At 45.3% G+C, this 22,064-nt stretch overlaps 1 protein-coding gene across 1 annotated transcript in view; it reads right to left on the reverse strand.

Annotated features, from left to right (window-relative positions):
- The window catches only part of ikzf2 (IKAROS family zinc finger 2), a 157,548-nt gene that overhangs the window by 123,500 nt on the left and 11,984 nt on the right, over positions 1 to 22,064 (reverse strand). The window contains 1 exon segment of the mRNA XM_084309494.1: positions 14,987 to 15,091. Within this exon segment, the coding sequence (XP_084165620.1) occupies positions 14,987 to 15,091 (105 nt within the window).

The following is a 22,064-nucleotide window of genomic DNA, read 5'->3' on the forward strand; positions in this document are numbered from 1 at the left end:
TAAAACAACGCTTTTCCTCATAAGGTATCTCACGGTGTCAGAGTGTCGAATTCTTACGGAAGTGGAGAATTATTATGGTTTATGGATTGCACTAACGGGGGGAGATAAGGATCTTATCTGCCAGTATCGGAGACGTCAGGACCATTAAAATGACACAACGCAGAGGAATTGGATGGAGGGCCAAACAGACGAAGACGTGATACTGGCCAGTTTGATCAGGATCTTACAGTTGGTGCTGATGACAGCCGGATTTGCAAGACATTAAAACAACGGGAACAGTTGGTTGTTGATGACAGCCGGATTTGCAAGAGATAAGAACAACGGATAAAGACTTTTTCAATAATGGGGCGACAGTGGACAACAGTCATCAATGTGTGGGAGAATCATGATCGAAGCAAGGCCGGCCAGCCCTGGGAGAGAGCGTCGAGTCGAGCGGTCATGAGGCGGACCAGCGCTGTAGGAGAAACAGCGCTCCGGAGAAAGATGTGAGTTCACTGTGCACACATGGTTGTTTTGATCTTTTAAGCCAAATAAAAACGAACGAAGATAGTGCATCCGTAAATAAGTAGCGACAGAGAAGCCAGCTGTAATAATATGAGCAGAGAGCCATGGTGAAAATCGAGGGTGTTATCTACAGAGAATGAAAAGCAAACGAGGCAGGCTGTACAGTCTTGGTTTAAGGAGGGTAAATGCGAGATGAGGAAAGGGGGGGGGGGGGGGGGGGGGGGGGGGGGCGCTTGAATCAGATCAAAAAATTGTTGATGGCGGGACTGTTTTCATAACAGAAGGAAAGTCGAAAGGAGATTGTACCAGTGTGTATTATGTCCGATCAGGCAAGAGTATTAGTCTGAGAAAGCGTCCCCTGATAATGGATAGGAAAGAGAGGAAAAACAGCTGTGTTTTTAGGCCTTGGAAGGAAGGGCAGCGTTCGTTTGTTGAGAGAGTAGCCATTTGCACCGAGTCAAAATGGCCGCAGAGCCACGAGGGGTTTAGAATCAGGAAGTGACACGTCAACTAAACCACCATAGAGGAGGAGTAGGTCGCCACCTAGTGGAGGGGGGGGGGGGGGGGGTAGTGCTGGGGAGTTTTCATTACCCATAGGGGAATATTTAGATATAGGCCTGTACTACCATCTAGTGGCGGAGTGGGGGAGTGATTCAATAGTGAATCTAATGAGCACAGAGAGGGGATTACTATTATAATAATAATATTAGATATAGAGTTTAATTATACAATGGATTAAATGAGAATTGCACAGAAAGATGGTGCAGTTATTTGAATGGGTTAATTATGGAATTAAAGAGGGAGTTTGAATTCCAGTGGGGCCTTCTCACACCTAATAAATAGGCAGAGTCTTGAGGGGACACGTCACCAGAAAGAACTGGCGCGCGCTGGGGGTCACCCGTGGGACAAACGTAGAGCGCCGAGTGGGTATCGTTTAGCTGCTGGTGTCACGCCGGAAGACAACAAAACAGGGAACAGCCCTGTAGGATTAGATATGGGTGTGGAGAAGGTGGTAGACTAATAGCAAAACAAGGGAGGTCGAATGTACAGACGACTGCCGGTGTTGTGTTTCTGCTTTCGACAGACTGGAGGAGGAGGAAGCCGCAGAGGCCAGGCACCGCAGCCTGGTACACAGATGATCCACGACGAGAGAGAGGAGACGGCGGCGGTGGAGGAGCAGATGTGGAGAGGACAGCCAGAGACACTGAGCAGTAGCAGACCAGGGGGGACATTTTTGCCTAGGGGACCGCGCCCTGGAGGGGGGACCAGCTCAGGAAAGGAGCCATCACTGAAAGGGGCCCTTGCCCTAGAAGATGGGACCGGCCCGAGATGGGAGGTGTACTGTAAGAGAGGGAAGGGAGCGCTCTGATTTGGACGTGGGGTACCTAATAGGGGGGCCGAAGGGTTTAGGTGTGTCGTTTGGAAAGTTGCAATCTGTGTTTTTCTCTGTCTCTCTCTCTCTCTCTCCTCCATGACCGTTGTTTATCCTTTCTGGTTTGGGTGTGATGCGGGTAATGGAAAACAAAAGGAAAACAGCAGACGGCGGGGCCCTCATTGTTATGAGTCTATTTTTGTGTATAATTGATTGAAAAACCAAGTAGTCTGTTGATTCTGAAAGTTGATTGAGAATCAAAAGGGGAATGAGAGATTTGGGGTGCTTTTTCAATGTATGTGATGTATAGATTGGGGGGAGGTGACCACAGCTAAAACGGTGATTGAAATGTGCATGGAAGACGGTGATATTGACGGTGGTGGAACTAGTGGTTTCACAGGCACAGGCCGCGTCAGCGAGGGTTTTGTTATGAATTCCTTGGAAGAACATCTGAGATTAGAGTGTACTGTCTCCCAGGGCAGGAGGGAGAGAGGTTCATCTTAATGAAACGTGAGTTTATTAGTGTTAAAGGTTATGCAGTTGTCATGACAACACGTCGCATGACAACCAGAAGGCGGGGCCGTCGTTGCGACGACGAACATCTATAAATCGAACGGTGTTTCCGGGTGTAAGGCAGACGAGAATCTGACCAAGAGCGAGTAGGACTAAAATCTGACTGAGACTAGGAGGGAAGGAAACCAGGAGAGACTCTTCCTCCTCCACCACGGAGGGGGGGGGGGGAGGGAGAATGCCACATCATCATTACAGTAGCTTCGGCTAACGCGAGGAGGGTTCAGGCTAACGACCGGGCCTGACCACTATTGGACATAACAGCAAAGGGACAATAGAACACACCGAAAGATCATTAGAATAGACTCTTCAAGGACGATACAATTTGATAACATCTGATAACATCTGATTATGAGGTTCTGTTTATAGCAATAAAACAACGCTTTTCCTCATAAGGTATCTCACGGTGTCGGAGTGTCGAATTCTTACGGAAGTGGAGAATTATTATGGTTTATGGATTGAACTAACGGGGGGAGATAAGGATCTTATCTACCAGTATCGGAGACGTCAGGACCATTAAAAGTACACAACGCAGAGGAATTGGATGGAGGGCCAAACAGACGAAGACGTGATACTGGCCAGTTTGATCAGAATCTTACACTCTGGTCTGCATCCCCTTATGTAATTGAGCTGTACTGTACTGTACCCATTCTGCAATTTGTTAATAAAGTTTTCAATCAATCAATCAATCAAACAAAGGTCTGTCCCATTGTATACCAATCAATGGGATACATTGCATGTTGACCTGCATTCTTTCAAATGTATATAATTAATCATTAAAACAGATGTGTAACAAATAAGAAATACAAATTCCACAGAAGGCATTAAATAATTATTATTTTCAATCATTTCACAATAATTGCATAATTGTGTTTGAATATCTGAGTAATTAAAGTAATTTTACATTTGTCCAAAATAGCTGGTTCAGATATGGTTAAGCAGCTGCCCTGTGATCAGATGAATCCATATTATTTATTTTTCCGACATCAAATGCGTAATTTCTTATCGTACAAATATTGTCATATTTATTTTAATTATGATTAAGTAATTAATTCCAAGGAGGCCTGTAGCGTTGACATGAAGTAATCACTATGAGAACACAGTCTGTCAAGTTAATAAAAATTTGAATTAGTCAATCAATCATGAGATTTGATCGTGGCTGAGAGCAGATTTAAGAGTGCTCCTCAGCACTCTTAAATCTGCTCTCAGCCACGATCAAATCTGATCTCAGGAAAATTTGGGGACTCCCGCTCCCAGCCCTAATATGTCTTAAATGGGCCGAAAAGACGAAATTTGAGACCCACTGTCCTGGCCTGCTTCTATGTTCAGTGGCCTGGCTGCAAATTATTATTATTATTATTATTTTTTAATCATCTGGCAACCATCCCCCCCCTCTCTCTGGTCTGCATAAAACAGACTTTTGAGCTGTACTGTATTGTACCCATTCTGCAATCTGTTAATACAATTTTCAATCAATCAATCAATCAATCAATCAATCAATCAATCAATCAATCAATCACATACAGTAAGGGGAGAGAGGACATGCTTGCTTATTTTATTAACTTGTTTTTCATATCAGCTAATTGATTGATTGATTGATTTATTGATTGATTGATTAATTAAACAGAATTATTGCATGAAAGAAGAAGTCACATGCAAGACTTGACTTTGTGGGTTGCAGGACAAAAGTAGGCTAGTCCTATTGGGCATTGAATATTCAGAAATGTAACATGTAAAGAAAATGAGATGTGATTTCTGTTATGGTTTGTAACCGACCCCAATCGCACAACACAAGACAGGTATGAGAGTAAGCCAAAACAGGGCAAATCTTTATTATAGAACAAAGGCGGCACAGTCCCTTTATGGGAGAACACAAAAACACTAGAGTCAAGGAAAACTGGAAAATGCGGCACTGTGCCTTTAAGAGGCGAACAGGCTAAGGGACTAGGGCTAAAGGACAGGGCCAGGGCTAAATGTCAAGGACCAGGACCAGGGGCACTGGAGAGGGGAATAGGGGAGAGCACAAAAACACTAGAGTCAAGGAAATAAGGAAAATGCGGCTCTGTGCCTTTAAGAGGCGAACAGGCTAATGGACTAGGGCTAAAGGACAGGGCCAGGGCTAAATGTCAAGGACTAGGACCAGGGGCACTGGGGAGGGGAACAGGGGAGAACACAAAACACTAGAGTCAAGAAAATAAGGAAAATGCGGCTCTGTGCTTTTAAGAGGCGAACAGGCTAATGGACTAGGGCTAAGGGACAGGGCCAGGGCTAAATGTCAAGGACCAGGACCAGGGGCACTGGAGAGGGGAACAGGGGAGAACACGAAAACACTAGAGTCAAGGAAATAAGGAAAATGCGGCACTGTGCCTTTAAGAGGCGAACAGGCTAAGGGACTAGGGCTAAGGGACAGGGCCGGGGCTAAATGTCAAGGACCAGGACCAGGGGCACTGGAGAGGGGAACAGGGGAGAACACAAAACACTAGAGTCAAGGAAAACTGGAAAATGCGGCACTGTGCCTTTAAGAGGCGAACAGGCAAAGGGACTAGGGCTAAAGGACAGGGCCAGGGCTAAATGTCAAGGACTAGGACCAGGGGCACTGGAGAGGGGAACAGGGGAGAACACAAAACACTAGAGTCAAGGAAATAAGGAAAATGCGGCACTGTGCTTTTAAGAGGCGAACAGGCTAAGGGACAGGGCTAAGTGTCAGGGACAAAGGCTAAGGGCCAGGGCTACGGGCCAGGGCTGCTTACAGGGATGAGGACAGGGTTCCGACGGCGGAGGCCTGGCAAGGGGACAGGGGCCCGACGGCGGGGGCCGGGCACGGAGACAGGGGCCCGACAGCGGAGGCCGGGCACGGAGGCAGGGGCCCGACGGCGGAGGCCTGTCACGGGGACAGGGGCCCGACGGCGGAGGCCTGGTACGGAGACAGGGGCCCGACAGCGGGGGCCGGGCACGGAGACAGGGGCCCGACGGCGGAGGCCTGTCACGGGGACAGGGGCCCGACGGGGGAGGCCTGGTACGGAGACAGGGGCCCGACAGCGGAGGCCGGGAGGAAGAGGCGCCATCCTCCCGTGGAAATAGGGAGCGATGACGCGCCGGCTTGACGTCTGGAGTGGGAACACTGGCAACCTCCCGTAGAGAATTAGAGAGCGAAGGCGGTGTCCCACTCCAGGCACGGAGATCCTCTTCCTCCTCCTCGGGGGGGGGGGGGGGGGCGGGCACGGAGACTTGACTTGACTTGACTTGAGACAGGGGCCCGACAGCGGAGGCCGGGGGGAAGAGGCGCCATCCTCCCGTAGAGAATTAGGGAGCGATGACGCGCCGGCTTGACGTCTGGAGTGGGAACACTGGCAACCTCCCGTAGAGAATTAGAGAGCGCAGGCGGTGTCCCACTCCAGGCACGGAGATCCTCTTCCTCCTCCTCGGGGGGGCCGGGCACGGAGACTTGACTTGACTTGACTTGAGACAGGGGCCCGACAGCGGAGGCCGGGGGGAAGAGGCGCATCCTCCCGTAGAGAATTAGGGAGCGATGACGCGCCGGCTTGACGTCTGGAGTGGGAACACTGGCAACCTCCCGTAGATAATTAGAGAGCGAAGGCGGTGTCCCACTCCAGGCACGGAGATCCTCTTCCTCCTCCTCGGGGGGGGCCGGGCACGGAGACTTGACTTGACTTGAGACAGGGGCCCGACAGCGGAGGCCGGGGGGAAGAGGCGCCATCCTCCCGTGGAAATAGGGAGCGATGACGCGCCGGCTTGACGTCTGGAGTGGGAACAATGGCAACCTCCCGTAGAGAATTAGAGAGCGAAGGCGGTGTCCCACTCCAGGCACGGAGATGAACACAGAGTGAAGACAGATACAGAACGACCCGACCAGGACTGGAAGGGAGGTCCAGGTATATAAAGCCCTCTGGGGCGCTAATCATAAACTATGACAGCTGCGTGAAGGTAGTCCAAGGGTGGGGGCTGGTGAAGAGTAGAGGAGAGTAAATCATCGCAAGGGTGGGGGCTGGTGAGGGAGAGTAGACAGGGAAAGGTTCAGGGAACAGGCGAATCCTCACAATTTCTTTCTAAATATATTCTTAGATATTAAAATGGTAATGCGACGCATAAGATCTTCATTTGTGTTTGTTTAGGTGACATCTATTCATGCAAACTCATAATTCATGCTGAATTTGTTTATTTCAAGCAAACTGCTGTTGCAGCTGTTGATGTACAACACATCATGTTCAGACACAACTCTTTAGAACAGCCCAAACAGCAAATGTAAAAACATTCATAAACTGGGTATACATAGAATCATTATTGGGTTATATAATTTTGTGATAGAGTGGCAAAATAGAAATTTATTTATATGAAAATGTTTGATATTATTACTTTGATAGAGCAGAACAGAATAGAGCAGAACAGAGTAGAGTAGAGCAGAGCAGAACAGAGTGCAGCATAAACGAGTAGAGCAGAACAGAATAGAGCAGAACAGAGTAGAGTAGAGCAGAACAGAATAGAGTAGAAACTAGTGGAGTAGAGCAGAACAGAGTAGAGTAGAGCAAAACAGAGTAGAGAAGAGCTAAACAAAACAAAACTGAACTGAACAGGTTTTGATCCCTGGTGTGGGTTTTGTTGCTGCAACTCTTTCTCAACTACCTTTTCCTGTCTCTGTCACTTAACCGCTAATGGAACACTTTCATGTGGGGTGGACAGACCACTCTCCTCTGACAGACAGACAGACAGACAGACAGACAGACAGAGAGAGAGAGAGAGAGAGAGAGAGAGAGAGAGAGAGAGAGAGAGAGAGAGAGAGAGAGAGAGAGAGAGAGAGAGAGAGAGAGAGAGAGAGAGAGAGAGAGAGAGAGAGAGAGAGAGAGAGAGAGAGAGAGAGAGAGAGAGAGAGAGAGAGAGAGAGATGATTGGGGCAATAAGGAACAGGCCATTCTGGTTCCTCAATGCGTGTGTGTGTGTCCCTGGGGAGAATGGGAGTGTCAGAGCCAGGCAGGTGCTATAGGGCCTTGTGGCTTAGTTTCCACTTGACTGGCAGTGGGAGACCGGCTGGATCAGTGGAGGAGGAGGTAGTGAGGGAGGGTGTGTGATCAGTGGAGGAGGAGGAGGAGGAGGAGGAGGCGGAGTAGGAGGAGGAGGAGGAGGAGGAGGAGGAGGAGGAGGAGGAGGAGCAGGAGGAGGAGGAGGGAGTGAGTGAGTGTGACAGTGAATAGGCGGGCAAGTATTCACAGAATCTGTCTGTATTCTGTCACCTTAAGACAAGCATTCTCAGCGGCTGGGTGGCGTAGCGGATATTGCACTCGCCACCAATGCAAGAGACTCCGGTCTCGAATCCCGGTGTCAGCATTGCCTGCGGCTTGGGCCAGTCGTCATACTATCTCAATTGACAGAGGTAGCGGGTGGAAGTCGATGGGTGGGGATTGGACGTTGTGGACAGCGACTCCTACAGGTCGGTTGGGTGACGCCTGCACAGCAGAGACAGGAAGTATCGGGGGCAGTGTGAGCCTCCCACGCGTTACTCCTCGCCACTGAGAGTCCGCGCTGTCTGGTGAAAAGATGAGACAGGCTGCCTCCTCGTGTACCGGAGGGGACATGTGATGCAAGGCTTCTATCCTCACTACAGCCGACCAGTGGGAGGCATAGTCTAGCAACGTTCAAGACAGGGGAGGGGAGAATTGGCAATACGAAATTGGGATGGGAGAAAAATAGAAAAATAAGGAGGAAAAAAATGGATACAAAAAAAAGACAAGCATTCTCACACGAAGGAATGCAGGCTCGCATTGACCCAAAAAAGACATAATTCTGATGGAAAGGAATAATAAACATACATTCAGAACAAACACAAACACACACACACACACACACACACACACACAAGGCCATAAATGCTCCAGATTTCACCACATGCAGACTGATTTAACAAGAACTTGTGCAAACAAAACAAAACACCTCTTTTAGTTGGGTAATACCATATATGTGTGTTGCTGAGTATCCAGGGGAGTGCAGTGTCAATCTTGTTGCCAAACATTTTGGCCTATAACTTTTTACCCGTAATTCTCAAGAAAGAAACAAAATATTGATTTTCCTGTAAGCCATGCCCATTTGCGTCTAGAATAGATGGATGTACCACCCTTTTAGATTTTTGTCCTAGAATCAGTTTGTTTTGCCACTCCTGCTCCTACCATCTGGTACAAAGCATCTCTGGACCAAACCGAAAAAAGTTCCTTTTTCTGATTTTTGATAGTCCATACAGTTTTGCTATAGCTGGCCCTCAAAGTTGCTAAAATGCTTATATAAATGCTTACATTACAAAAAATATTATATCATCTGAACGTTTTGTGCTATTGCAAACACCTTTGGTTGACATAATGATGTCTGAGGGACCATGACAAATATGATGCCATTTGGCCAATAGGTGGCGCTGTAGCAGCATCATATGCAGGATTACATTCCTACACAGACATAAAATCATTCACCAATTTCATTCTACAAAATTACAACCATAATCAAGAAACAACAAAGCATACCTTGCTGCGCTCTCCAAGGAATGCAAACATAATCCGAAAAGGTAATTTCTTCCGTTAAAAAACACGGTCAATACAAAGCGATACAAAAAGACTCACCAAACTTTCCTGCTGCCGACTACATTGACAGGCGCTTCCAGCTGTACTGATCAACGGTGCGCCAATAGGGACAGATTTATGTAGGCCTACGGGTATCGAACTCCGGTAAAATCCCACACATAATTTCAAGGCATACATACTGAATATTATTTAAATATTCTCAATTGGTCCGTTACAAGTTTAATAATGTTTCTGTATTTTCTTTGCATAACTCAAGAACCACTATTCCGGTTAACTTCACATTGCTGAGGACCCAAGTAAGTGCAGTGTCGAATGTGAAGTTGATCGGATGTGCGGTTCTCAAGAACGCTGCAAGCGGCAATACCACGGTCCATGGGCACACGTTACGCATGGGCATGGGCACCGGATGGGCACATTTTGATCGTGACACTGGAAGCAGCACTTCCGGGGGCCAATCAGTCGCCCAGTTCCGAATGGGCACGCGAACGACCACGTCCTGAACAGGCACTGCACTAGTTGAACTAATGGAGATGACATCTCCTTAGTCATATGTTGTTTTTATTTCCTGAACGATTATACAGCACATCTCTGGAATCACAATGATATTCACCTTTATGCTTTGATCTTCACGAACCTTTGCAGATGAAAGATTATGTGAAAACGCAGGTCTGTCGATTCAATTTACCGTTTTTAGTTATTGTAATATTAGTCAACTAATATGAAATTAAGACAGAAATGTATTTCAACATACGTAATTTTAGAATGTCTTCAGTCAGGGACAGCCAGAGCACATTCCATGACAAAGTGCAGGAGAACCTGACTCATCTTGGCCGGCCTGTTGTGAGATTCTCGACAGGATAATCACATGTGTCTAACTCTGGGCTGTAAGCCCAAACACCCCCATCCATCCCTTGTCCCTACAGGCTTTGAAGTGGACAGACATGTATGGACATTTGTTATTGAGCGATTCAAAGTATGTCCCCATTAGAACTGAATAGGCTGTTTTTCCCCCTCAATAAAGAGGACATCTCCAAGCAGTTACATCCTTAAACAGCTGCATTTCCATGTGCCACTGTTTGTATCAACTGAATGGAATAACCGCATAACAATCACACTGTCTTCCCGGGCTGTATCCTGGCAACACGGAGCAGATATGCTACTGTAGCTCTTTCTTCCTTCAGCAGCAATGAACATCAAGCGGCCAGAGGAGGCTGAAACCAAACAGTTGCTGCGACAACAGAGCATCGTGTACAAGGGAGAAATACACAGGTAGCTCACCTGCCATTGTGCAGGGTGCAAAGTAACAAGTACTGTACTTACGTACAATCTGGAGATATTCTTCAACTTTGAGAGAGCCAAATTAATGGTGAGGCATTATGGTGACCAACAACCCTTTGCATTCAAGGTATTCAATGGCCACTAGTTTAGCCACTAGTTGCTGAAACTGGCTATGTAGAGTGTACTGGAGGCATAAACATGCCGTTGCTTCAGTTTGATTGGTCTATATGAACTGCCTGTCAATCAAAGGTCATTACAACTTTGCCAAAACCAAAAGTTAAACTTAACACAAATGGTATATACTGTATATAAACATTGTGACTATTCAGCTTCTAGACCATAGAACAACAGAAAACTGTAAACAATAAACAAGAACACCACCTTTGAGTGGTATGGAATACTTGCTAGTAATGTAATCGATGGATAATCATTCGTTTACTTACTGATTCCTGTGCTCGGAGTTCTGGCCACGTTCTGGCCAAACCCGAAAGTTTCAGGCAGCATACCGCGTCTTGAAACAAAAAGGTTTTAAACCACACCACAGCATGCAGGCAATTTTTTTTTTAACCATCCACAATAGAAAACAACGGTACTCGCGCATTTCCGATGCATGTCTTGGAACACACTGGGGCTAGTTCCAAAACATCACATCGGTCTGAGAGAGGAGATGCGCAAGGACCGATATTTTCTGTTGTGAATGGTTAAAACTATTGTCTGTATGTGATGTTGTGGTGTGGATTAAAACGTTTTAGTTTCAAGACTCCTTGCTGCCTTTCTGAAGCTTCCTGGTTCCGGATAATTTTTTCAAGCAAATCTCTTCGTTTCAATGAAATTGTATAAGCTAAGCAGGTGAAGTGTTTGCAGGTTAAGTATGTAAAGAATGCTAATGCCTATTACTAGGCAACTCGGGCACAGAGACGATTGCACCAATATATGGCAAAAGAGTATGCAGGGAACATTGGTCTGTTCATTTAATCGTGATTACGAAGATCTGATCAGAGAAAACTGTCCTTCCATGTTATAGTGAGACACTGAGACCTTTTTCAGATGTTAGCGGACTAATTTGCCTAATCTTCACAGGTCTTTAAACCATGGTGCAAACGCATATAACAGTGGGCTGAAAGAAACATTAAAGTTCCATGAAATGTAGTCCAAGGGCCAAACTGTTCTGGGCAATTTCGGTCGAAACAGGGCTAATACAACGTATTGTTGACCACTGAAGTGTATCGCTTGCTGGCTTTGTACACAACTGTAAGTCAGACAGAAATATTGACAGAATTGTCTTGTGGCACAGGAATAACATGCAATTTTTTTTAATAAGTGGCTTCCCCCGAGGGACAACAAAGCAAACATTTAATTTCCAAGCCTGCATGTCCAATCCGTCAGTCAGTCCTACCATCCAACCCGTCTGCCTGTCACCAGAGGCTGTAATCCTACCCCCTTGCTATATACACTGCATATTTATGGTAGATAGGATGCATGATTACACGGATATTAAAATACACAACGGTTGTATTTCAAGCCCTGTATAGGTTCAAGGGTTTGCCTTTGAAACGTGACACCTCTCCCCGCTTATTTTCATCAGAAGACAAGGTATGTCTTGGGTTACAGAAACGTAAGAGAACAAAATCATGTTGGGCAACCTCTGTGATGACAACAGCACTTAGATCTCCCTGCTTGGCCCAAGGCCTGGCTCCCTGTGACCTAGGGCTTATGGGAAACAAGCTTCCCTTTTTCTAGCAGAAGTTCCCATTTTTATCACTAAGCTGATTCACGGTGAAAGGGCAATTCAGAAATAATACCGCATGTGCCCAGAGATAGCGATGTGGTTAAGACCCTGTGCCGGTGGGAACAACACGTATCACCTGCTGGCCTAGGATCCGATCCCACCACAACAGTTGCCATTTGGTGGCCAAATTGCAAAGCCAGAGCTAGAGGTAAAATAAATAAAACAAGATTATAAGTAAATAATACAACAAGATAAAAACAAATCAAAAGAAATCCCTATAATAGTACATTCTGAATGTTGCATTCTGTTTGATTCATTTAGATTGTTAAACGTCTAATAGTAGGGGAGAACGGGGATAGTTGTCACACTTTTTACTCTAGTGTGAATTGCTCATCATCAAAACATCTTTCAATAGTCATTCCTACATTAAATTGAAGCTTAAGATGTTGGCTTGAAATGTGTATCCCTCTCATTTTCCAACATATTGTAACAAAGAGTTAATCACCTATCAAAGACACTCTGACACAGGGCTCTACGCTAACCTTTTTCCCAAGGAGCACATGTGCTCCTAAATGAAAAAATGTAGGAGCACACAAAGAAATTTTATAAATGTATATTTGTACTGTGCGTGCATGTGCAAACGGGAACGGGACACACATCTGTCCAATGGCACATACCACCAAAGTCACTGGCCCACTGTGTGCGTGTGTGTGTATCTGCGTGTGCAAATGGGAATGGGACACAGACATTTGAACTATTAAGTGATTAATGCCTACTGTGGCAAAGTTGTAGCCAACAACTAGGCCTAATAAAAAAGCCAGTGACATTGAACAATAAGGAGACACTGGCATTACCACCAGGGCCATCAGTAGAGGGGACTGTAAGGTGCCTTTTCGGTATACCTTTGCTAAAACTGTGTTCTCTGGGTGGTAACTACTGGAATAGCCTACCAGTTGTGATTAGAGAGTGCCCCACATACTCCATGTTCAAGACCCATCTTAATCTGATTTAGTTTATGTAACTTGTTTCTTGTTTTTATTGTTGTTTTTATCATTGATTGTCACAATGCTTTTACCCTAAGCAGGCTATTTATTTATTGAAAGAGGTTTGCTGTCTCCTGGTGTAAATTACCTCTTGCTACAACCCTGTATGTTTACATTTTGTATTTTGTACTTGATGTTCATTAACATGTGCTGTCCCTATCAAATAAACTATCAAATCAAACTACTGCTACAAAAGTAACAGTCACTTAACTTTAGCTTTTTCCCCTGTTATGCATACAATGCCTATGTTTTGGCTAGTGTTGCTCTTCTAGAAAAATAATCCTTTCAGGGTTGCCTATTGAAATACTGTACACCTCCAGTACAGAAACATTGTTTATGAGTTTGCGTGTCAGGTAGACCATTGATTGACAGTCGATTCTGCCAATTACGTCACACCGCTTGCACTCCGGCTGTCCGGCGCTGCAGCTGGACCCTATTGCCCACCTGTGCTGTTGTGTGCGGCACAACGACATACGCTACTGCATCAACGTTATGATTAACAAAGCAAGGCATTCGTTTTGTTGCATTAACGTTATATTACTATTGCTATCGCTAAATCTAGGTGTTCTAAAATCTATTGCTATTGGTAAGACTAGAATAAGTTACATGTCTCGGGAAACTCTCGCATGTCGCAATGGCGGACTTTCAGGAAGTAAACAAGCAAAATGAGAGCTTCCGATTGGTCATTTGCTTTCTTTCCCATGAAACCAGTCACGTCACTCTACTGTGATTGGACCGTTGGCTTGAGTGCAATGTGGGACTTGTAGTTTTTTAACGATAAAAAAAAGGACGACTGAGGCTGTAATCTTCACTCGCACACCGTGCGAGTAATTGATTTTTCCGATTCGCACACACATATTTCTAGGGGCATATGCGAGCAATACGGCCGCACTGTAGAGCCCTGTGACACATTGTGGCAACCAACCCCATCATGGGGATGGTTGTCACACACTATGGGGTTGGTTGTCACCATGTGTTTTAATGGGAACATCTTAAAAAGAAGACAAGAAGGCAGAACTCAATTTGAAAGTTTAATTGCATTGACAAGTTGACAAATACATAACTTAATGCATCTTAACATGAACATAAACAGGAAACACATCTTTAGGCCATCCTATCTAACAAAATAAGAACACAATAAATCGGCCTAACAATAATAGCCTACACAACATGTGACAACCAACCCCAAATAAAATGTGACGACCAACCCCAACTGGAATGTCTTGATAGCATCAAGGCTAACAGCCATCTAACAACTATAGCTAGCTAACAACAATCTAAACTATAGCTATCCCTTCACACTTTTTAAGGGTAATAATTGTTTCATTATAAACCAATTGTGTAAAAGCCTAGAAGAAAAATACTGAGGAGCGGAATATTTGCAAATGGACATGAAAAACACAAAAAGTCCTCTCACCTCAAATTCAGCTGTTTCACTCCAAAGATGACAATGTAGGTGAACCCTCACCCCAATTCTGGACATTTAAATACCAAAGTATGGGAGACAGGACCCTCTGGTGGTGAAATATAATGAATGTGACAACCTACCCGTATGACAACGTCCCCCGTTCTCCCCTATATGAATGTGACAGGCCTGATTAGTGAGAAAATGTGCTATTACTGTAAAACCTTACATTAAGTCAAGGAATTAGTTCACAGAATGATGTTTAAGTAGATAGTAACATTCATATAAATTCATTCAGATTTGTACAGCTATACACTGTTACCCTATGATAAACCTCTGTGTGTGTGTGTGTGTGTGTGTGTGTGTGTGTGTGTGTGTGTGTGTGTGTGTGTGTGTGTGTGTGTGTGTGTGTGTGTGTGTGTGTGTGTGTGTGTGTGTGTGTATGTGTGTGTGTGTGTGTGTGTGCGGGTGGTTGTGCATGCACGCATCTATAGAGTAAGCACTCACCGCTTGGTGATTTAGGACCCTGGGGCGTCTGTCCGTTGGGCGTGCTGGTCGACAGGTCCACCAGCATTCTCGAGTTCTCCTTCCTGGGAGAGCAGTCTCCGTTACCTGGGAGACAGGTGGCAACAACAAGAGAGCTGGGAAGGGCGTCCTTCACTGCACCACACGGTGCATGCCAGGCTGCACACACACACACACACACACACACACACACACACACACACACACACACACACACACACACACACACACACACACACACACACACACACACACACACACACACACACACACACACACACACGCACACACACGTGCACACTCACAAATACACGCACAGGCTCTACAGGTTATCCTGCCTACTTACTGTAGTCTATATAACTCTGCACCATATCATGTCACAGTCACACGGACAGACAGACAGACAGACAGACAGACAGACAGACAGACAGACAGACAGACAGACAGACAGAGACAGACAGACAGACAGACAGACAGACAGACAGACAGACAGACAGACAGACAGACAGACAGACAGACAGACAGACAGACAGACAAACAGACAGACAGACAGACAGACAGACAGACAGACAGACAGACAGACAGACAGACAGACAGACAGACAGACACAGACAGATAAAATGACTAAAAATAAAGTACAATACTTGTGCTCATAGAGTCATACCCACATCCCTCAGTGTTTTAGCCGGCTCTCAAGAGTTCCAGCCACTGGCCTCAGCTTTAGGAGTGACTGCAACACGGGTCTCAGACAAGCCTTGTCGCTGATCCATACAAACACAGACATAGCTGACACAAGTGTCTATCCCTGTAGAGATGTTCTTGAGCAAGGTGCTGAACTCCTGTCTGCTCCAGGGGCGCTGCCAACAGCTGACCCTGTGAACCCTCTGGTGACATGTACTGTACGTGTTTCTCAGAGGGATAGCTGGAAGAACACATTTGGCAATAGGAGCAGTCTAAATCCAAACCCAGCAAGGTGCCTGTTTGTTCCCCACATGATTCCACTGTGCATAGTTAATAGGGTGTTACAAATGTTGTGTTCACAAATTAAGTACTTTCCCTCCTCACTCATTAGGGCTGAGTATTGAGTACAATACCCATCAGCATGACACTACACAGTACATTCTGCAGAGAAATTTTTACTCAAACTGAGTACATTTTACTCAAACTAAAATGTACTCAGTTTGAGTAGAATTTACTCTGCAAAATTGACTGTGTAGTTTGTGATATTGTATGTGATTTAAGGCACCAGGAATTAAGAAAGACATTATTAAAGCTTCAAAACATTGATTTTTAGTGATTGATTATTCATTATTACTTTCAGAAATGAACCTTGTGCCATACCAGCATCAGATAAATAATAACAACAACAACAAAAACAACAACCACATGATACAGTGTGCTAGACAGAGCAAAGACAGATGAAGGTTCAGATGTCTTCTTTCACACTTCTGCAGTGCTACCGGTAACGTTACAGGCACTAACGATGTGCATCCTATACCGTCTGCAATTCATCTATCTCAAGCTCCGCCCTCTTGTCTTGATCCTCCTCCATCACAATTGTTGCTTAAAGTTAGGGATGTGCCGATCGGATCGGACAGATCGGAATCGGAGCCGGTCACAGAATGTTAATTGATCAGTATTGATTGTATCAGGTATATTAAGCCCAATCAAATTCAGATCCTTTTCTGTACGAATATTTGATGAAAACCATTAAGGGAAAGCTGTGATGTAAGCATTGTTTTTTCAGAACAATTTCTAAACATATCGTACCTACATTGAAACGGTTTTACTCATTTGAATATACTTGAAGTGTGCACCGTGCTGCTATATTATCTAGGAAAGTACAAATATCGAATTGGGACTCGGTATTGGCAGATAACTTGATTGGGACATCCCTACTTAAGTGTGTCAGAGGAAAGCAACAGTTGTGATTGGAGGATCAAGAAAAGAGGGCAGGGTTTGAGATAGGTCCATTGAAGCAATGGCTCATACACAAAGAGGAAATAAAGCATGTGTTGTTACACCATTAATAATCATCTGTCCTTTCCATCACCACTCAGGACCTGGAGCAGTTGCACTGTTGCTCAGAAGTCCTCACAACGGCTCTTGTAACTTGTCTTTAATTGTTCACTAACAAAGAGTACCAAGCAATAAAGCAACATTGGATACCTCACAATCCTTCCCTCACAAGGAAATATCCTTACAGTGGATGGATTGGATTCTTTCAACGGCATCTCAAGTTCTCCAGGATTCTGTAGGGATTTTTATGGAGACTAGCACTGGGAGGTACAGTATACCGGTTTCTAAGGTACACTCTCCATTACAGATCCACACAAAGATATGGGTTTTTACAATGCCATCATCAACAATATACATGTACAGTATACTTTCCTCTTTTTTTTCACAATGTACAAGCATTGCACATTGCAGCAGGAAATTGGATGGGAACGGTCCATTTTTAATAAAGTAGCACCAAGAAAATTGTATCACAAGAAAAAGAGAGAAAATACGTCATATCACATTGTATACTGTCAAATACCATTAAACTCACCACTAAGAAACGTATCATGATATGATGTTTTGGCATGGGCATGGTTCGATTCTACTTAAAGCAGCACATTTTTACTAAGTGATATTTTACTGAAATAGTTTACCCAATGCTATGATTAAATTAAAGGTTTCAAAACTTGCATTCAATTTAAAGTATCAGCATGGAAAAACCTTCAACAATACCCAGCCCAGTCCTCCTCCTCCTCCTCCTCCTCCTCCTCCTCCTCCTTCTCCCTCCAGTCTCCCTCTGGACCTGACCTGAATGGTCAGTATGGGGGTCAGAGTGTTCAGGATGACCAGAGAGCTGCCGGCTATACCGTCCTCATATAATATGGGATCCTGATGTCCTGCCGACGTGGGGTCGGATTGCATCCTCTCAACTGGCCTGCACAGAGCTCAGGCCATGGATAGCCCTGTGTCCACTCGGAGGGAGAGCTACGCGATCCCTTATCCCATTACAGCGCCGGCCCCATCGGGGTCACTGGAACAATGCGGTGGCAACAGGCAAACGGCCCCGCTGATGTAGGTGTCCGATCCCTTAGGAACCCACGGCAAGACCTGCCATTACTCGCCACCTCCTGGAGACCATTAGAGGTTCTCCTCCATTGCGGCGACGACTGAGAGGAGCTGGAAAGCACCTGAGATGATGACACCAGAGGGCTTATATACACTGCACAAAGAATCCATTTCATCAAACGATTTGATCTGATATTGAGTGTTAAAATCTTGTTTTCTTAAAACAAGAGAAAAATAATATGCCACTGGGGTGAGATAATTTCACACACCAAATGTTTGCTTGTTCAAAATGATACAGGAGACAGGAGTGACCTGCCTACATTCATGATGCTTTTTGAAAGTTTTCAAGATATATAAGCTTAAAATACTTGTTCAGATGGGAAGTCTTTCGCAGTGCAGTTACTCTGGAACAGACGGAAAGGCGTCGCTGAATATCGGCCCAAACTGAACTCGCGCGAGATTCGAAGCACGGGGCAAGTGGGGTCCCTGTCATGACTTGTCACTTGATGAACTATGATGAACTGCGATAGTTCCTCGCTAGATGAAAAGGAAATCTGTGTCAAACCTCTCCCTCTGCGAGAGCTCCACTTAATGTCTCCTCGCTTCGTCTGCATTGTTCCATTGTTGTGCCGGCCTGCTGACTGAGACGCGCCGGGGGACTCAGTCCATGACACGATCCCTGGGCCCCGGCTCGGGTTGCACACGTCGGGGTTGGAGGAAATCTCGGATGACCGGCTCCGGCTATCCTTTGGCAGTGCCGTCCGGGAGACAGGAGTGGCTCAGATTTGTCATGAAGGATTTTCCATTACTGTAGCATGCGCTGACAGCTGCTTGTAGCAGCTCCATGGGTAGGGCTGGCTCTCAGGTAAACGAACCGTAGCAAGTGGCCAAGACAGTGAGACTAACACCGCGGTCCCTCCTCCCCCTCCCCACTGATAGGCAATGAAAATCCAACCAAAACGTATCACCTGGTTACAGATGAGAGGATGGTGAATTAGGGTTGAATTTAATTGAAGGCCAGTTTAGATTGTATACAGCAGTTGATGTTAGGCCATGGTCGTTGTGCATAATGCCTCCCTATGCACTTTTATACAACTACTAGTACTATTACTACTACTACTAATTATAATAATAATCATAATAATATTAATGTAGTGTTGTGTAATGCAGTGAATACATCTACTTCTCGGTTCTTCTTGAGGAAGGAATACCTAAAAAGCTTCAAAAAGCTGTTACTACATCTGAAACTATATTAAAGTAAATTGTAAATGGACTGCATTTACTGTATATACTTTTATCCAAAGCACTTTACAACTTATGCCACACATTCACCCATTCATCACACACTGATGGCGGAAGCAATCGGGAGCAGTTGGGGGTTAAGTGTCTTGTTCAAGGACACTTCAACACGCTGTTGGAAGGAGCCAGAATTTAACCAGGAAACCTTCTGATTACCAGACAACCACTCTACCTCCTGAACCACTGTTGCTGCAGCCTAGTACGTACTACTACTACTACTACTACTACTACCTCTGCCGGCCTACTGTTACTTCTACTGCTGCTGTAGATAACACTACAACTAGGCTCAGGGCCGCCTGGGAGAAATGCGAGGCCCTGTGCGAGATTTATTTTTTTGCGAGATTTTTTTATTTTTTTTTTCATACAGTCAACATATTCATAAATAATAGCGCTGCCCGAGGCTGGGCATGATACAGTCAACATATAGCAAGAGAGAGAGCGAGAGAGAGCTCCCGTTCTACAGTCAATATACAGTGTACAGAGAGAGAGACACATTGGAAAGAAATTGAAATGCTATTTGGCCCTAAACAGAGAGTACACAGTGGCAGAATACCTGAGCACTGTGACTGAAGATCCTTGACTAGGTACAGACTCAGCGAGCACAGCCTAGCCATCGAGAAAGGCCGCCATAGGCAGACTGTGTGTGTTAGAAAGAGAGAGAGAGAGAGAGAGCATGTGTGTTAGAGAGAGAGCATGTATGAGAGAGATAAGCAAAGATGACCCCCTAAAGGATATTCAACTTTTAATGAAAGAACAAAACAGAAGGAAAAGATAACTTCACAAAGGCAACATGAATATACATAGATCCAAAAGGACAAAGATCAACACTTAAATCCAAAGAGAAGAGGGTCTATACCAGAGAAAACAAAGCAGCAAGGAGCCAATGGCCGACAGCTAAAGGCTAGCCAGGTAGGCTACTGACACCAGGCCACACACAGCTTTGGCCAACGGCCCAACGCTACCCAAGCTACACAAACGACCAAGACAATGAATTCACACACATCACATGTCGTATCTCCAAATGTTGTGAAGTAACATATGTTTTGCCTGGAAAAAAACATCGTTATTAACAAAACATTCGGGAGGGGAAGGAAGGAAGAGTGGGGTAATGTCATGATTTTCATTAATCTTACCTGCACCAAGGAACGCAGGGCGAAAGGCCGCAACACAGGTCTCCACGTTGACGAAAGGCCTCTCGCTGGCGGGACAAAAATAACCCCCTGCTATTCTCACGGCTAATGTCAATGGTCGTAGCACAAGCTAACAGCTAACTCAAGGCTAACTGATAGCATCAAACGAACGTTCCCAGCCGAGCACAGCCGGCAGCTAACGTCGTAGCTAAACAGCTACCAGGCTATCGCTAACCATTAGCTAACGCAGAAGCAAGCTATGCGGCTACATACAGGTGCTGACACCAGGCCACACACCGTTAGCTACTAGTAGTACTACAACAGCTAGTCGGCCAGTTTAGCTCCAGAGAGAGAGAGAGAGAGATGTCCACGGCGGGAATAGAATAGAGTTAATAGAATAGGTTAAAAACTCACCAAACGTCCAAGAGGATGGAGACAACCGCGTGGAGTTGACGAAGTTCATCTGCCAAACGACCATCCTCTTCATCTTGGCTGTATGCGCTGTCTCTAGGTTAGCTAACGCTAGTTAGCCTTTAGCTAAGCTAGCTACTAGCCGACATCATCATGGCTATACCATGACAAGGCTCCGGCCATTTGTCCCGCTAGCGAGAGGCCTTTCGTCAACGTTCCTTGGTGACCGACCGACTGATAATGACCGACCTCTTTCTTCGTCTTGGCTGGCATAACTAAGCATAATAGTCAAAAGCTGCACATGCGAAATAGTCAAACGCAGCTGACTCACGCCGGCGTACTACACATGATGTAAGTAAAACCACTCCCTTCGTTGAAACCAATAGTATGTCTGCTGCAGAACCCCAGAGGCTGAGCTCCAATAGTGAGTATGTCTGCAGACCCAGGAACAAGTCAGACACATTCTACAAACTAGATTGTAGGTCTGTGATGAAAAAGGGCCTCGCGGGAAGGGGGGCCTCGCAAAAAAAAAAATAAAAAATAAAATAAAAAATAAAAAAAATAATAAATAATTTTTTTTTTTTTTTTTTTTTTGCGAGGCCCCCCTTCCCGCGAGGCCCTGTGCGACCGCACTGCTCGCACACCCCCTGAGGCGGCCCTGACTAGGCTACCACCACCACTACCACTACCACTACTACTACTACTACTACTACTACTACTACTACTACTACTACTACTACTACTACTACTACTACTACTACTACTACTACTGCTGCTGCTGCTACGACTGATGCTGCTACGACTACTACTAACACAAATCATCATCACTACCACCACCGACAGCATCACCATCACCAACACCGACACCAACTACATACAGTACATTACATTTACATTTACATTTAGTCATTTAGCTGACGCTTTTATCCAAAGCGACTTACTGTACAAGTTCTGTACGACAAGTCATCAGGAAGGGCACAACTCTATCAGCTGAGTAACAATGTTCATCAAAGTGTTGAGTGCTACAGTGTAGGTTAGTTTATTAGGACTTTATTAGGACTATTAAGTGCATGACAGTAAGGTTAGTTAGGGTAAAGAATATTTCAGATAATGGTTGAAGAAGTGCGTCTTTAGTCGACAGCGAAAGATTGGAC

The sequence above is a fragment of the Notolepis coatsorum genome, assembly GCF_963971535.1.
Source record: "Notolepis coatsorum genome assembly, chromosome: 3".
Classification (NCBI taxonomy): Eukaryota; Metazoa; Chordata; class Actinopteri; order Aulopiformes; family Paralepididae; genus Notolepis; species Notolepis coatsorum.